The 12,022-nt window shown below is 48.4% G+C and overlaps 1 protein-coding gene across 4 annotated transcripts in view; it reads left to right on the top strand.

Annotated features, from left to right (window-relative positions):
* The window catches only part of KIRREL3 (kirre like nephrin family adhesion molecule 3), a 554,929-nt gene that overhangs the window by 449,229 nt on the left and 93,678 nt on the right, over window positions 1-12,022 (top strand). For all 4 annotated transcript variants that reach the window (XM_084784204.1, XM_084784206.1, XM_084784205.1 and 1 more), the window contains one exon: window positions 8,161-8,310. In XM_084784204.1, the coding sequence (XP_084640330.1) occupies window positions 8,161-8,310 (150 nt within the window). The remainder of the gene's footprint in view (window positions 1-8,160; window positions 8,311-12,022) is intronic.

Genomic DNA, 12,022 nt, shown 5'->3' on the forward strand with positions numbered 1-12,022 from the left:
TACACCCAACACACCTTTCTTGTGTGGTTCAGAGCTGTCCCCATCAACACACTTACCACGGAACTGTCTCACCTCAGCCCAGCTTGATCTCTGAAAACAGCAAGAGGCTCACCATCACTAATAGCAACTGCCTCCATTTCCCCACCAAATGCTATCACTCCTACCCCCAAGTAGATGCTAAACCCATTTTCTTCTTTCTATCAATACGGCTTTAGCTGAGCCCTTATGACAACACAATCTTCCCGATCAGTCTTCCTGTCTTTGGATGATCTTTCTCCATCCATCTTCCCCACCATCATCCTGTGATCTTCTTAAAACTGAGATCTGAGTAAATAGGTCCCAAACCCTTGATGGCTTCTCATTATGTGTAAGTGTCTCCAAATAAATTGAGGTCTAATGCAGTCAGCTCTTCCTACCCTCCCTCCTCATCTTCTATTCTTAGCCCACCCCTCTCTCTGCCACCCCCTCTGGGTTACTGTCCCCTCTGATTATTTTCTTACATTTATACTCCACACACCAGTTCAAAATGAGAATGCTAGCTATCTTTAAAGAATATAAGAGGTTCTGTGTACATTAGACCCCATTCTCGCAAACAACCCACAAGTTTCCAACACAGAAACCAGATCTGGAGAAACTGAGCAATTTTCCCAGGGGGGAGGGCAGGTGTCCCAGCTGCCAAAGAGATAACAGAACATAAGCCTGGAATGATATGTCCCTCCCTGGCCACATCCTGACCCCTGGAACTTTGCTTAGATGTTTCATAACTCCAAGAGACAAGCCAGCATCACCCGCATCTGGCTTGCCCAGCAGCCACCTGTGCCTCCTTCCTTATACCTCACTCTGGGCACTAATTCTATGTCACTTCCTACTCCAGCTCTGAGCACACACCTTTGCTTGCTCCAGGTTCTAAGTCCAAGGCCAGCAGAAAGGGCACAGTTCTCTGCCCTCCTACGCAGATGGCTCCTGCCTCTACCTCAGGCACTGAGGCTGCCACAGCCACTATCCCCGACTTAGGTCCACTATAAAAATCAGATTTCTTATCTGTCAGTAAGTAGGATAGTGCATTTGCACCACCCCAATCAGTGACATTTTGCACAGGTGCTGATGGGTCAAATGGCAAGAAGCAAGCCCCGCCCCGTGCCACCTGCTGGGACTCTTCCCTGATGTCTCCCAGTCCTGTTCTTGTATCATTAAAAGGCACTGGACCCTGCTCTTCTTCCTCTCCCTTTTCGCTTCTCATGACAAGGACAGCTTTCTTTAACCTCAAAAGAGACAATTTACTACATGCTCTGAGCTGAGAAAACGCTGGCGATAAATATCTCTGGAGTGAGTATTCTTACGCTTCCTCCAATTGGTCACTAATAAGAACAGATGGCCACATCGGAGCCCTGTCTGTGCTGCTGGCCAGGCACTCTGGGAGCCTCCAGGGCTGGCTAGTAAGAGATGCTCTGACAGAACCAGAAGGGCTCCGCGCTGATCTCTACCTGCAGATTGCTAATGGGGCCCAACATCACATTTGTATGAGTTCCGTTCTCTGCTCGTGACATGAGCTGCTTCGGTAACGGCTTATATAGTCCTGGGATCACAGAGACGTGTGTGGATGGTGGTGACAAGAGCCATTTTTGGAGCACTGTGTACACAGGATGATTTACATGCAAGGCCTGCATTCTTATAGGACCTTCATTGCTGTCATCCCCACTGTGGACACCAGGAAACCAAGTTAGGGTTTCTATTGCTATGAAGAGACACCATGACTGTAGTAACTCTTATGAAGGAAAATATTTATTTAATAGGGGATGGATTACAGTTTCAGAGGCTTAATCCATTATCAACATGATGAAAGCATGGTGGCATGCAAGCAGACATGGTGCTGGAGAAGGAGCTGAGATCAGCGGGCAGCGGGAAGGGATGTCACACTAGACCTGGCTCCAGCATTTGAGTCCTCAAAGCCTACTGCCTCATGATGCACTTCCTCCAACAAGGCCACCCATTCCTTATGAGCCTATGGGGGCCATTTTTATCCAAACAACCACACTGAGGCTCAGAGAAGGTAAGGAGCTTGCCTCAATTATATAGGTAGTGACAGGGTAGAGTTCTTTTTTAGGACCAGATTGCAGCAATGTCTCTTCTACTGTCCAGGACTTAGAAAAATGACAATATTCAGGCACTCTAAGAGGTAGCTGAGGAATCTCACCCATCATGCCTTTGATATAGTTCTTCCTGCCCCAGAATGCATTTCTCCTTCTCTGTTTCCCATATCACAATCCACTCCAGGAAGCTTCTCCATATCTCCAACTCCCATCTTGAAGTAGGGCTTTCTATTTTTATATATTAACAGTGGGGTGTGTGTGTGTGTGAGTGTGTGTGTGTGTGTGTTTGTGTAATAATGGTACACACGTGGAAGTTGGGGGACAAGTTTGTAGAGTTAATTCTCTCGTTTCCCCTTTATATGGGTTCCTTGCATTGAGCTCAGATCATTGGGTTTTCATAGCTAGCACCTTTACCTACTGAACCATCTCACCAGCCTCCTTGAAGCAGGGATTTCTTAAAGCCCACACAAACTTTATATGAGCTCTCTGAGATGGTTGCATGACTCTTTATATTCTAGGGTGACTATCCAGGAACTCTCAGTAAATCCCAGCAGAAGTGTTGAGTTTTGACACAGGGGGAGGCAGGATTTTAGTTGACTGCCACTACCCACGGCCATGGTACTTGTCATACACACATGTCTACAGATCATAGGTTTTAACAGCAAGAGCAAGCATCCTAGAACCCTGGCTTTCTGTCTAGAGTGTTAAAAGTGATGGCTACATCCCCCAAAGTGGAGCTGGGTTGACAACACACACCTGCTATTCCAGCATTCAAGAGACAGAGGCAGGAAGATTGCAAGTTCAAGGGTCATATGGACTGCATAAGAAGACCCTGTCTCAAAAGGAAGAAAAAATTAAGTTTATTAATAAAAGAATAACAGAAACTGTTCAACTGAAGAAGTAAAGCTGGAAGGACAATTCTGTCTGCTCCCAAGTGTGCCACATGTGCATATCCCATGGGAGGCGGTGACATGAAGTCAAGGAATCACTTGTAAGCCCCTTGGCCTTGGGTGATCTGGTTGGTGGTGTGAGTCCTGGATGGAGGACTGGAACCCGGGTCCAGGCCCTCAGTGGAGTGCTAAGACAACAGGGCTGCACAGACTCTCAAGTTTGAGTTTTACCTGTGATAACCATTCAAACTTGTACAGTTGGGCAAATTCCTCCATTTTTGTGAGCCTCTGTGTATTCAGCAACTTTCTGACATACTGAAAATGCCTAAGACGATAAACTTATGAAAACAAAAGGGTTGTTTGGGCTCATGGTCTAGGGGACTCAAGGGCTTGGTCAAGGGGTTCCTTTGCTTCTAAGTCAGTGTCAGGACACAACTATTGACTTCAAGCTGAGAAGCAAGCAAGAGAGAAAATTGGGGTCCCACAAGTCCCTCCACGGACATGCCCCCAGGCTGAAGGGATGTCTCCGTGGATAAAGCATGAAGACCTGAGCTTGACTCCTCAAACCCTAGAAATTAGGATCTCTAGGACACATCTGCACTATTCCTACTGAAAGATGGGAGGAGACAGGAAACTCCCTGGAAGGTCAAGCGCCAACTAGTCAGGAGTCCACAGTGGTGAAGTATAAAGGATCTTCTCTCAAACATGGCTAAAGATGGCAGCAGAGGCGGTCCTCTGACCCCCACATGCACCTACACACACACACACATACACACACACACACACACACACACACACACATACACACACACACACACACACACACACACACACACACACACACACACACCAAGGCATACCCACTATGACTTAAAGACCTCCCAGGAGGCGCTATCTCTTATTGTGCCACTACCATCTCTTATAAGCATCAAGCTAGGCCTTCTGGAGACTGTAGCACTCAGTTCACCTATAAACTATGGTAATGATTGTCACTAGTGTGCATCACAGAGCCATAGTAATGATGGCTGCCATATGTAAGAGAGCCTTAAGTACATTCAGGGCCACAGAGCCACCATAAAGGGGGTTTCCCACAAATAACTAAGTAGTTCTCTCTCCTGTGAAGCTGATCCCTTGTGACTGTCCCTTTCCCTTTGTCTCTTACCTTTCCCCTTCTGTGTGGTGTGCTCAGCACAATATTTACTCAGTCAATGGTTTATTATCCAAAAGCTACTTTCCTACAGTAAACGCGGAACAGGGAACAAACTGGAGGCGGCAAGCTACAAGCATTTAACATGACGTTCACATGCTGTGCCAGGCACTAGAACAGAAAGGCTGTGTGCTTCTGTCCTTCAGGAGATGCGCTGTGGGTCTTCATTTGTGTTTACCCAGCATTAGATGGATAGTAAGTTTGTAATAATGCAGGCCTGCAATCTCAGCAATTGAGGAGGCAGAGGCAGGCAGATCTCTGTGAGTTCGAAGCCAGCCTGGTCTACAAACAGAGTCCAGGACATCCAAGGCTACACAGAAAAACTTCATCTAGAAACAAACAAACAACAAAGATTTGGAGAAATTGACTGTCCTGGTTGATCTTGTTGGTCATGTGACTGGATTAAGTAGGTGCTAGGAGGTTAGTAAAGGGCATCTCTGGGTGTGTCCACATGGAAGTTTACTGAGATTAAGGAGAGATGGTGTGGGTGGCACCATCCCATAGGCTGGGGGTCAAAATGGAAGGGGAAAAAGGAAGTTAGTTTGCCTAAGGTGGAAAGCAAATGGGAAGCATTTTTAGAGAGAGCTTCTCTCTACCCCTCACACACTGAGTTCCTAAGAACCTACGAACTTCTTGACTTGATCTTGTACAGATCGTATGAACCATCCATAGCTGCAGTGAGGTCCAGAAGACAGCACTGCATGGCACTTCTCCGCATCTCCCGGCTCTAGAGTTCTTTCTGTCCCCTCTTTCTGTTTCCTAGGCCTTGGAAAGTGGGGGTAGAAGATGATATAGATAGATCTCATTTGTGGCTGGACACTCCACAGTAAATTGTTCTCAACACTCTGCGCAGTTGTGAGTCTACATTAGCTGCTTACTGGCGCACGAAAGAAGCTTCTCTGACAAACATTGAAAGCAAGGTTGAAATCTGCGGGTACAATCATAAAGATTTAGAAGGCAGTTTGACAACTTGACCATTTAAACAGTTCCCTTCCTGGAGCCTCTGACCTCTTTTGCCATTGGCTTTTGACCGGGTTTACCCTATCAGGTACATTTTCTCTCTCTGGAGCAGGCCTTGAGTCCAATCAGAAGGCAGTTGGTTAACCCCACAAACAGCATGCCACTACTGTACCAGTGGGCACACCTGGCCTGGCAAGTCAATAGCCGTTAGGTAATTCCATTAAGGCTTTTTCGCCTGTAGCCTTCACAGTACCTTCTAGAATTCCAAACTGTAGCCAGCAAAGACAAAGTTCTCAGTTCAGTTCTCGTTTGATTTTTTTACCGCCTAAACACGTTGTGTTTTCATAACATCTAATTTTACTATCTAGTCACAGAGCTACGACAATAGCCTATGCTGCCAGGGAGGCCCCATATCCCACAGCCGGTACTGAGAAACAGAGTGATTTTAGTGGCCTGAACATAATATGAAAAACATTAAAATAGGACTGAAAGGAAGACTGTTGGTTGGAGAGTACTGAGATCCCACTCCACTCCTCCCAAATGATTGTAGATCACATCCTCTCCCCTTAGAAACATGTTTCTACAGAAAATCCAAGCGAGTCTAAGCATAACCAGGAGGTGACTAACACCCCTTGTATCTGCCATCGGAACTCCACCTAAGCAGCTCTCTGGCCGCTCCTGATTTGCCCTCCGGCTATTCTTAGGAGGATCTTGTGTTTGCTCCAACTCCTGGCTTTGAGACACCCTACAATGTACCCTTGTGACTACTCAGAGTTGACCTCTCCAGTGTTACCTTTGACCTCTCTTCCCAATGTCTCCTACCATCCAACTGGCCTGATTTTCATGATGACCATCCAGAACTTTGCCTCCTGCCCAGAGATGGATGCCCAAGCATCTTCAGCAATGCCTCCTGTTCCTTCTACCAAGCATAGAAAGGACGGGGTGCGTGCGGTGATGGGCAGTCACCTCCCGCGGAAGCTCCTAATAAGGGATGTTTGGAAGCTCAGGAGCCTCTTCCTTCAGGCTTTTCTCATTACAGCCCCTTTAGCCCCTGCCTGACAACCTGATAATTCTCTCTGATCACACAATCTTTGGCTGCTACTGAAGCTGCCGTGACACTGTTCTTGGAAAAAACAAAAAAAAAAGATACCAGGATAAAAGATAAGAGCAAGGAGAGCCGCCTAGAAAAGGTGTCTTCTCTCCTTCGCTTTCCTTCTCCCTCCTCCTCCTCCCTCACCATCATCTAGTCTTCCTCCTCTTCCCTCTCCTATCTCTTTCTCTCCTCTGCCTCTTCTCCTCCCCTGCCCTCTGCCAGCCTCCTTCCTCCATGACTGGACCCTAATTTTATGGCTCTTCCCTTTACTCCTCTTCCTCTTCTGCCTCATCATTTTCTCTTTCTTATTTTGGTGCCAGAAAGAGCCTAATTAACAACAGAAGACTTGAGAAGACAGAGTAAGGGAGAAAAAAAAAACCTACTACCCAGAGCTGGTGAAAATACCCTACATAATCTAATTTATAAAGCTCAAATCACAATAGGGAGAGTTACTCCCACTATTCCAGGCCAATCTGGTTTTTAATGAGACTCCTCAGCGAGGTCGCCAAGATTCCATCAGACTGTGAGCTCCAGACATGCCTATAGCCCCCACTCTTTGCTGCTTGGGGGCCACGTGTGCTCCCCTGCACCTCGGCTCTCCCTGTGTCCATAGCTTGGTCCTGTGTGGCACAGTAACCCAAGTCCAGGTCATCTGTGGTTCTATGGGAAGGAGGCTCCTGGGCACCATTCCCTCCACTGCATACCTGTGTCTTCAGGGCTGGGGTGGGAGGAACTGAAGGTTCAAAACTCAAGTGGGCCTGTCCCAGCCTCAGCTCCACCATTCATTATATGTGTGACCCTGACTTGTTGTATCTCTCTCACCTGGCTTCTCTGTTATAAAATGGTGTGTGTGTTGGGGGTGGAGGGGGGAATTCCTGCCCTGAAGCATTAGGTTGCCTCTAGGATGATTATGGGAAGCACTGACTCCAATCCTGCCAGATGGTCAGTGTCAGTGTCCCACTGTCCACTCAGTTGTGACCTCCCAGGAACACAGACGCTGCTACCTCCCCTTTTCAGTGATTTCCCCAACCCCATGCTTTGGGAGCTGCACGAATCCTAGTTCCGCAGATGAGAACAGCACTCCGTCAGAGACAGAATGAGGCGGGTTCACAGCGCCCAAGCTGCCACAGACAGCCATTGGCAAACACCTCGGTTCCCAGTCCTGCACAGCTGTCTGCTGATGCTCTGAGGGGTGCTGTTAGCATAGTACCCTCCAGGCATACACCCAACATCGGAAGTACTGAGCAGCTCAGCGCTGCTCTACTTTGCCCCCCCCCCCCCACTTATGCCAGCCTCCCCGTCTCCATGTAGAGACAGTGCCTGCTGTGGTCACGCTGTTAGCAGAATGACAGGATTCATGAGCCGATGTGTAAAGTCTCAGCACAGAGCTCGGCGTCTCACATGTGCGGCAAACTATCTGTTTAATAAAATATGAGGCAACAGCTTCAATGGTTGTGGCATCTTGCTTTGAGGTGTGGATGAACGGCATGAACTTCCAAATGATTTCCAAGGTGGGCGGCGGGGGAGGGCGGGGTGGGCACTGAAAGAGCCAACCTTAGAAAAAGAAGGGAGATGGGTGTAGGTAAACATGGCCACCAGCTCCTGCCAAGGCCCTGCTGGCCACTCAGATTGCCTGGCTTGCCCGGTTGAACTAAAACCATATCACTCCTGAACAAGTGAGGTAAGTTAGGAATCTCACACGGGGAAGGGAGGTGACACGTCCCATGGTAGCCAAGGTTCATCCCCAAAGTCACCATTGGGGTTGAGTAAGGGGGGGAGGGGGGGACGGAGTCTGGAGCCAGCCCCTGAAAGACACTAACGGGGCTGGAGTTGGGTTCTCGAGACAACCTAGCTCCGATTGTGAAGCGTGAAAGGCACTGCGGACCTCACTGACTGACCACTGTGCTTCTCCCTCCCCAGGCCAAGTCTACTCCTTCAGCCAACAACCCCAGGACCAAGTGGTGGTGTCAGGACAGCCAGTGACGCTGCTGTGCGCCATCCCAGAATACGATGGCTTCGTCCTGTGGATCAAAGATGGCTTGGCTCTGGGTGTAGGCAGAGACCTCTCAAGTGAGTACTTTCAGATTCCCCGACCCGTACATGACGGCCCAGTGCCTGCAACTGCCTCACCTCATCTGTTCCACTATGGAAACTCCCATAACCCATCCCCGGTGTCATTTGGGGTTCAAATCCCCAGCCAGCCCTGCAACTCTCTAGACGGCAAAGGTCTGACTTTAGATCCAGGGGCCTCTGGCTGTGAGTATTCATCCCACCTCTGGTGGTCAGTCCTGAATCTAGGGCGAGATCCATCCGAAAGCCAATGTGATCCCCATGACGTCTGGTTTCCAAACACCCGTGCTCCTGTTTCTCGGCCCAACATGAATCCTCGTTTATCAAGGCATGTGATCCAGCTCCCCACCCAGGGAGAGAGCCAACGAACTGAAAACTCACAAGAAAAAGCTGCTGCTCCCAGGATTCAGCTCATGATGGCAAAAAAAAAAAAAAAAAAAAAAAGACAGGAGGGGTTTATGCTAACTGCCAACCTTGTTCAGCCACCCGGGCAAGCTGCACCATGGGGGCCTCCTGCAGCTGCCACTGGCTGGCACATCAACTCTGTAGTTTGTGCCCGGCCATGTCATTTGGTAACTGCTTTACGTGGCTACCTCAGAAGCTCATCCAAACACTTTGCCAATCTCTCCTCTCCCCTGAGCGTAAAGAATGCAGCCATTCTCGGTCACTTGCCCATTTCATCATTACTCAGCCCTGGGATGGGTAAGCAAGGGGGCTGACTGCGGGGCTGATATGCATGATGAAATTCAGAAGGACAGATCTGGGTGTCGCTGCCCTCCCATCTGGGAGTGTCGGGGGGTTAGAGGATGGATGAGGAATATGCATTCAACTGGGAAGTAGTTTCACCTCGTTCGTGCTGTACAGCTGCAGGAAAATAAAAAATCGAAGTGCGCTCAGAGAAACACTGAGGCTGGGAAATTAATATTTTAAAATGTGAGTTATGTCTTGCCAAAAATGCATATTGAAACATTATAGCAATGGTCAATAGCAGTCACAGGGCCTAATGCTGCAGCCCAGCTGAGCATAGATAAAATATCCAAGAATGTCTCCAAAATATACTGTGCTGCTGTAAAGTTTAAGTGTTATGGGAGCCAGCCAACTTCCGAGATGCTCGGCACTGCTACCCTAGAGAGATGGGAAAACAGCAACAACCTTCCCAAGTGAGAATTGCTTATGCTCTGGACAGCTGTGAATCTGGCCCGACACCATGACTGATGAAAGGGACTGTCTGGGCTCCTGGTCAGTGATTATCAGCCTTTTGTGGGGTATTGTCTCATCTGGTCAGTGGCCAAGTGAAGGCCACAGGTCACTTGGGACAGATCATAGAGTTTTCATCAAGGCACAGATAATTGCACTCGTTGGCCTGACCTTTCATACCTGGTTCTCTAGGATCTGGGAGTCTCTCACTGACACATGAATGTCTTTCTAGTCAACAAGGCTGAGGCACCAGAAAGACAATATTTGCCAACACAAAACACATTCTCAGGTGCTAAGAAGTACTTCTGAGAGGTCTCATGAATCTATGATTGCCCAGAGGGAGAAAAAGATTATATCCTCTTTTATTTGAAAGGTAAACAGAGTAATGATTGAGTTAAAAAAAAAAAAAAGACTCAACTGTGTTAACAATCTCAATACATGAAATCCTGTATGCACACTTCCAAAATGGATACCTCCCCTCTACTTCCCTGACATTTGTACTTTCTTCACTGTGTGATGTATGTGTGTTTTATATATATATATGTATATATGTATATTATCCACGTGTGTGCAGGTGAGTGTGCCTACGGGTATTGTATTAAGGTTTCTATTACTGTGAAGAGACACACTGACCATGGCAACTCTTTAATTGGGGCTGGCTTACAGGTTCAGAGATTTAGTCTATTATTGTCACCGCAGGAAGCACAGTGGCACGTAGGCAGACAGGGTGCTGGAGAAGGAGCTGAGAGTCCTACATCTGAATCCTCAGGCAGCAGGAAGAGAGTGAGACACTGGCTGGAGCATCTGAAACCTCAAAGCCCACCCCGCCCCCCCCCAGGGACACACATACTCCAACAAAGTCACGCCTACTCTAATAAGGCTACACCTCCTAAGAGTTCCACTCCCTGTGAGTCTATGGGAGCCGTTTTCATTCAGACCACCATACATGTCTTTATAGAGCAGGCCAGAGGTCTATGTTGCATGTCTTTTTCAGTCAGTCTCTACCTATTGTTTGAGACAGGTTCCCTCACTGTACCTGGAGCCCACCAGTTGGCTGCACTGCCTGGATGGCAAGAAAGCCCCTGGGATTACTGGTCTCTGCCCCTTACCCCCTAACACCACCATGCCCAGCTTTTGGGGTGCCAAGGATCTGAACGCAGATCTCCAGGTTTGCACAGCAAATGCTTTGCCCTCTGAGTCATCTCCTTAGCCCTGCCACCTGTGTTTACAGTAGCACATATAGAGGATAAAGGTGGGCATAGTGGCTGATACCTGTAATTTTAGCACTTGAGGAGGTTAGTGCAGCATTGACATAAGTTCAAAGCCGTAGCTACAGAGTAAAGCACGTGACATGCAACAGGCATTTTATGTAGATCATCCTGGTTTAATCTTCACCCATGAGGTGCTAGCATTTCAGTGGTAAGGAAGCTGAGACACAACAAAACTAAAGCACCAGGTAAATGAGCAAGAAAGAGTAAGCCGGAGTTTGAACCCACACAACATCACTAGAACCTAGACGCTCTGAACCTTTGCCTCCTTTGAGAATAGAAAGCAATGATAGCATGGAAGGAGCTAGAAATGCCTCAGAAGCTGTGCTCCTGTGTATGTTTTCCAAAGGCGCTGCCAATCCTTGAGATAGCATCGCAGCTCACTGCCTAATTAGGCAAATACAAACAAACCCATCACTGATGTTTTCCACAGCTCATGAGAGTGAAATCCTGCTGCTGATAGCTTGCAAGACAACAACAACATCAAAAAAAAACCCACCAGTTCTATCCAAGATGCCTGCAGGGGACAGACCTAATTGCAGAACAGCAGGACAGGAGCTGGGCTGGAGGGCAGGGTGGCCAGCTGCACAGAAGCCAGCAGTGGTTGGCAACCCAGTTTCACCTGCTTGGGCTTACTCCGTTTGCCCCTCAGAAGGCAGGAAAGTGGGTGAGGGATAGGCAGGGCCCTCCTTGGGTGCAGCTGATCCTTGGCAGCATTTCTGTCTGGCCCTGCTCAGCTGCGGAGAGCAGCATCCTTTGGTGTCACAATGAGATCAGTATGGTCTCAGTTGTACAAGTGCCCACAGAACACGCTGCTGGGCCTTTTGGGAGCCCGTGCTTCTCCACCTCACTGGCCAGGAATTGGCACTGATGGGTCCTGGTGCAGTCACCCCCAGAGAGCCCTGTCCCATCTCTCAACAACTCTTAGTTTATCCAGAGTAGGCTCTGAGGAGAGAGGGCAACCAGGACAGTCACAAGAAGGGGCCCCTGCATAATGCCATGCTGCAAAGGATGTGAGGGAAGCAGAACTCAGGTGAGAGGGTTGGAAGGATGACACCCCGGCTGGGCAAACCAAGAGGCCTGGAGCCCAAGACCACGGAGAGAGCAAGGCCCTGTCTGTGGCCATGGCTTCACTCCGTGTTTGCATTCAGCCTGCTGGCCGCAGCAACTGATGAATGATTCATCATCCTCAAACTTTTATTTATCTATTATTCATCGCCAGTGTGTATGTACTGAGGCCCCAAATT

Source organism: Acomys minous (assembly GCF_964271855.1).
Source record: "Acomys minous genome assembly, chromosome: 5".
Lineage (NCBI taxonomy): Eukaryota > Metazoa > Chordata > Mammalia > Rodentia > Muridae > Acomys > Acomys minous.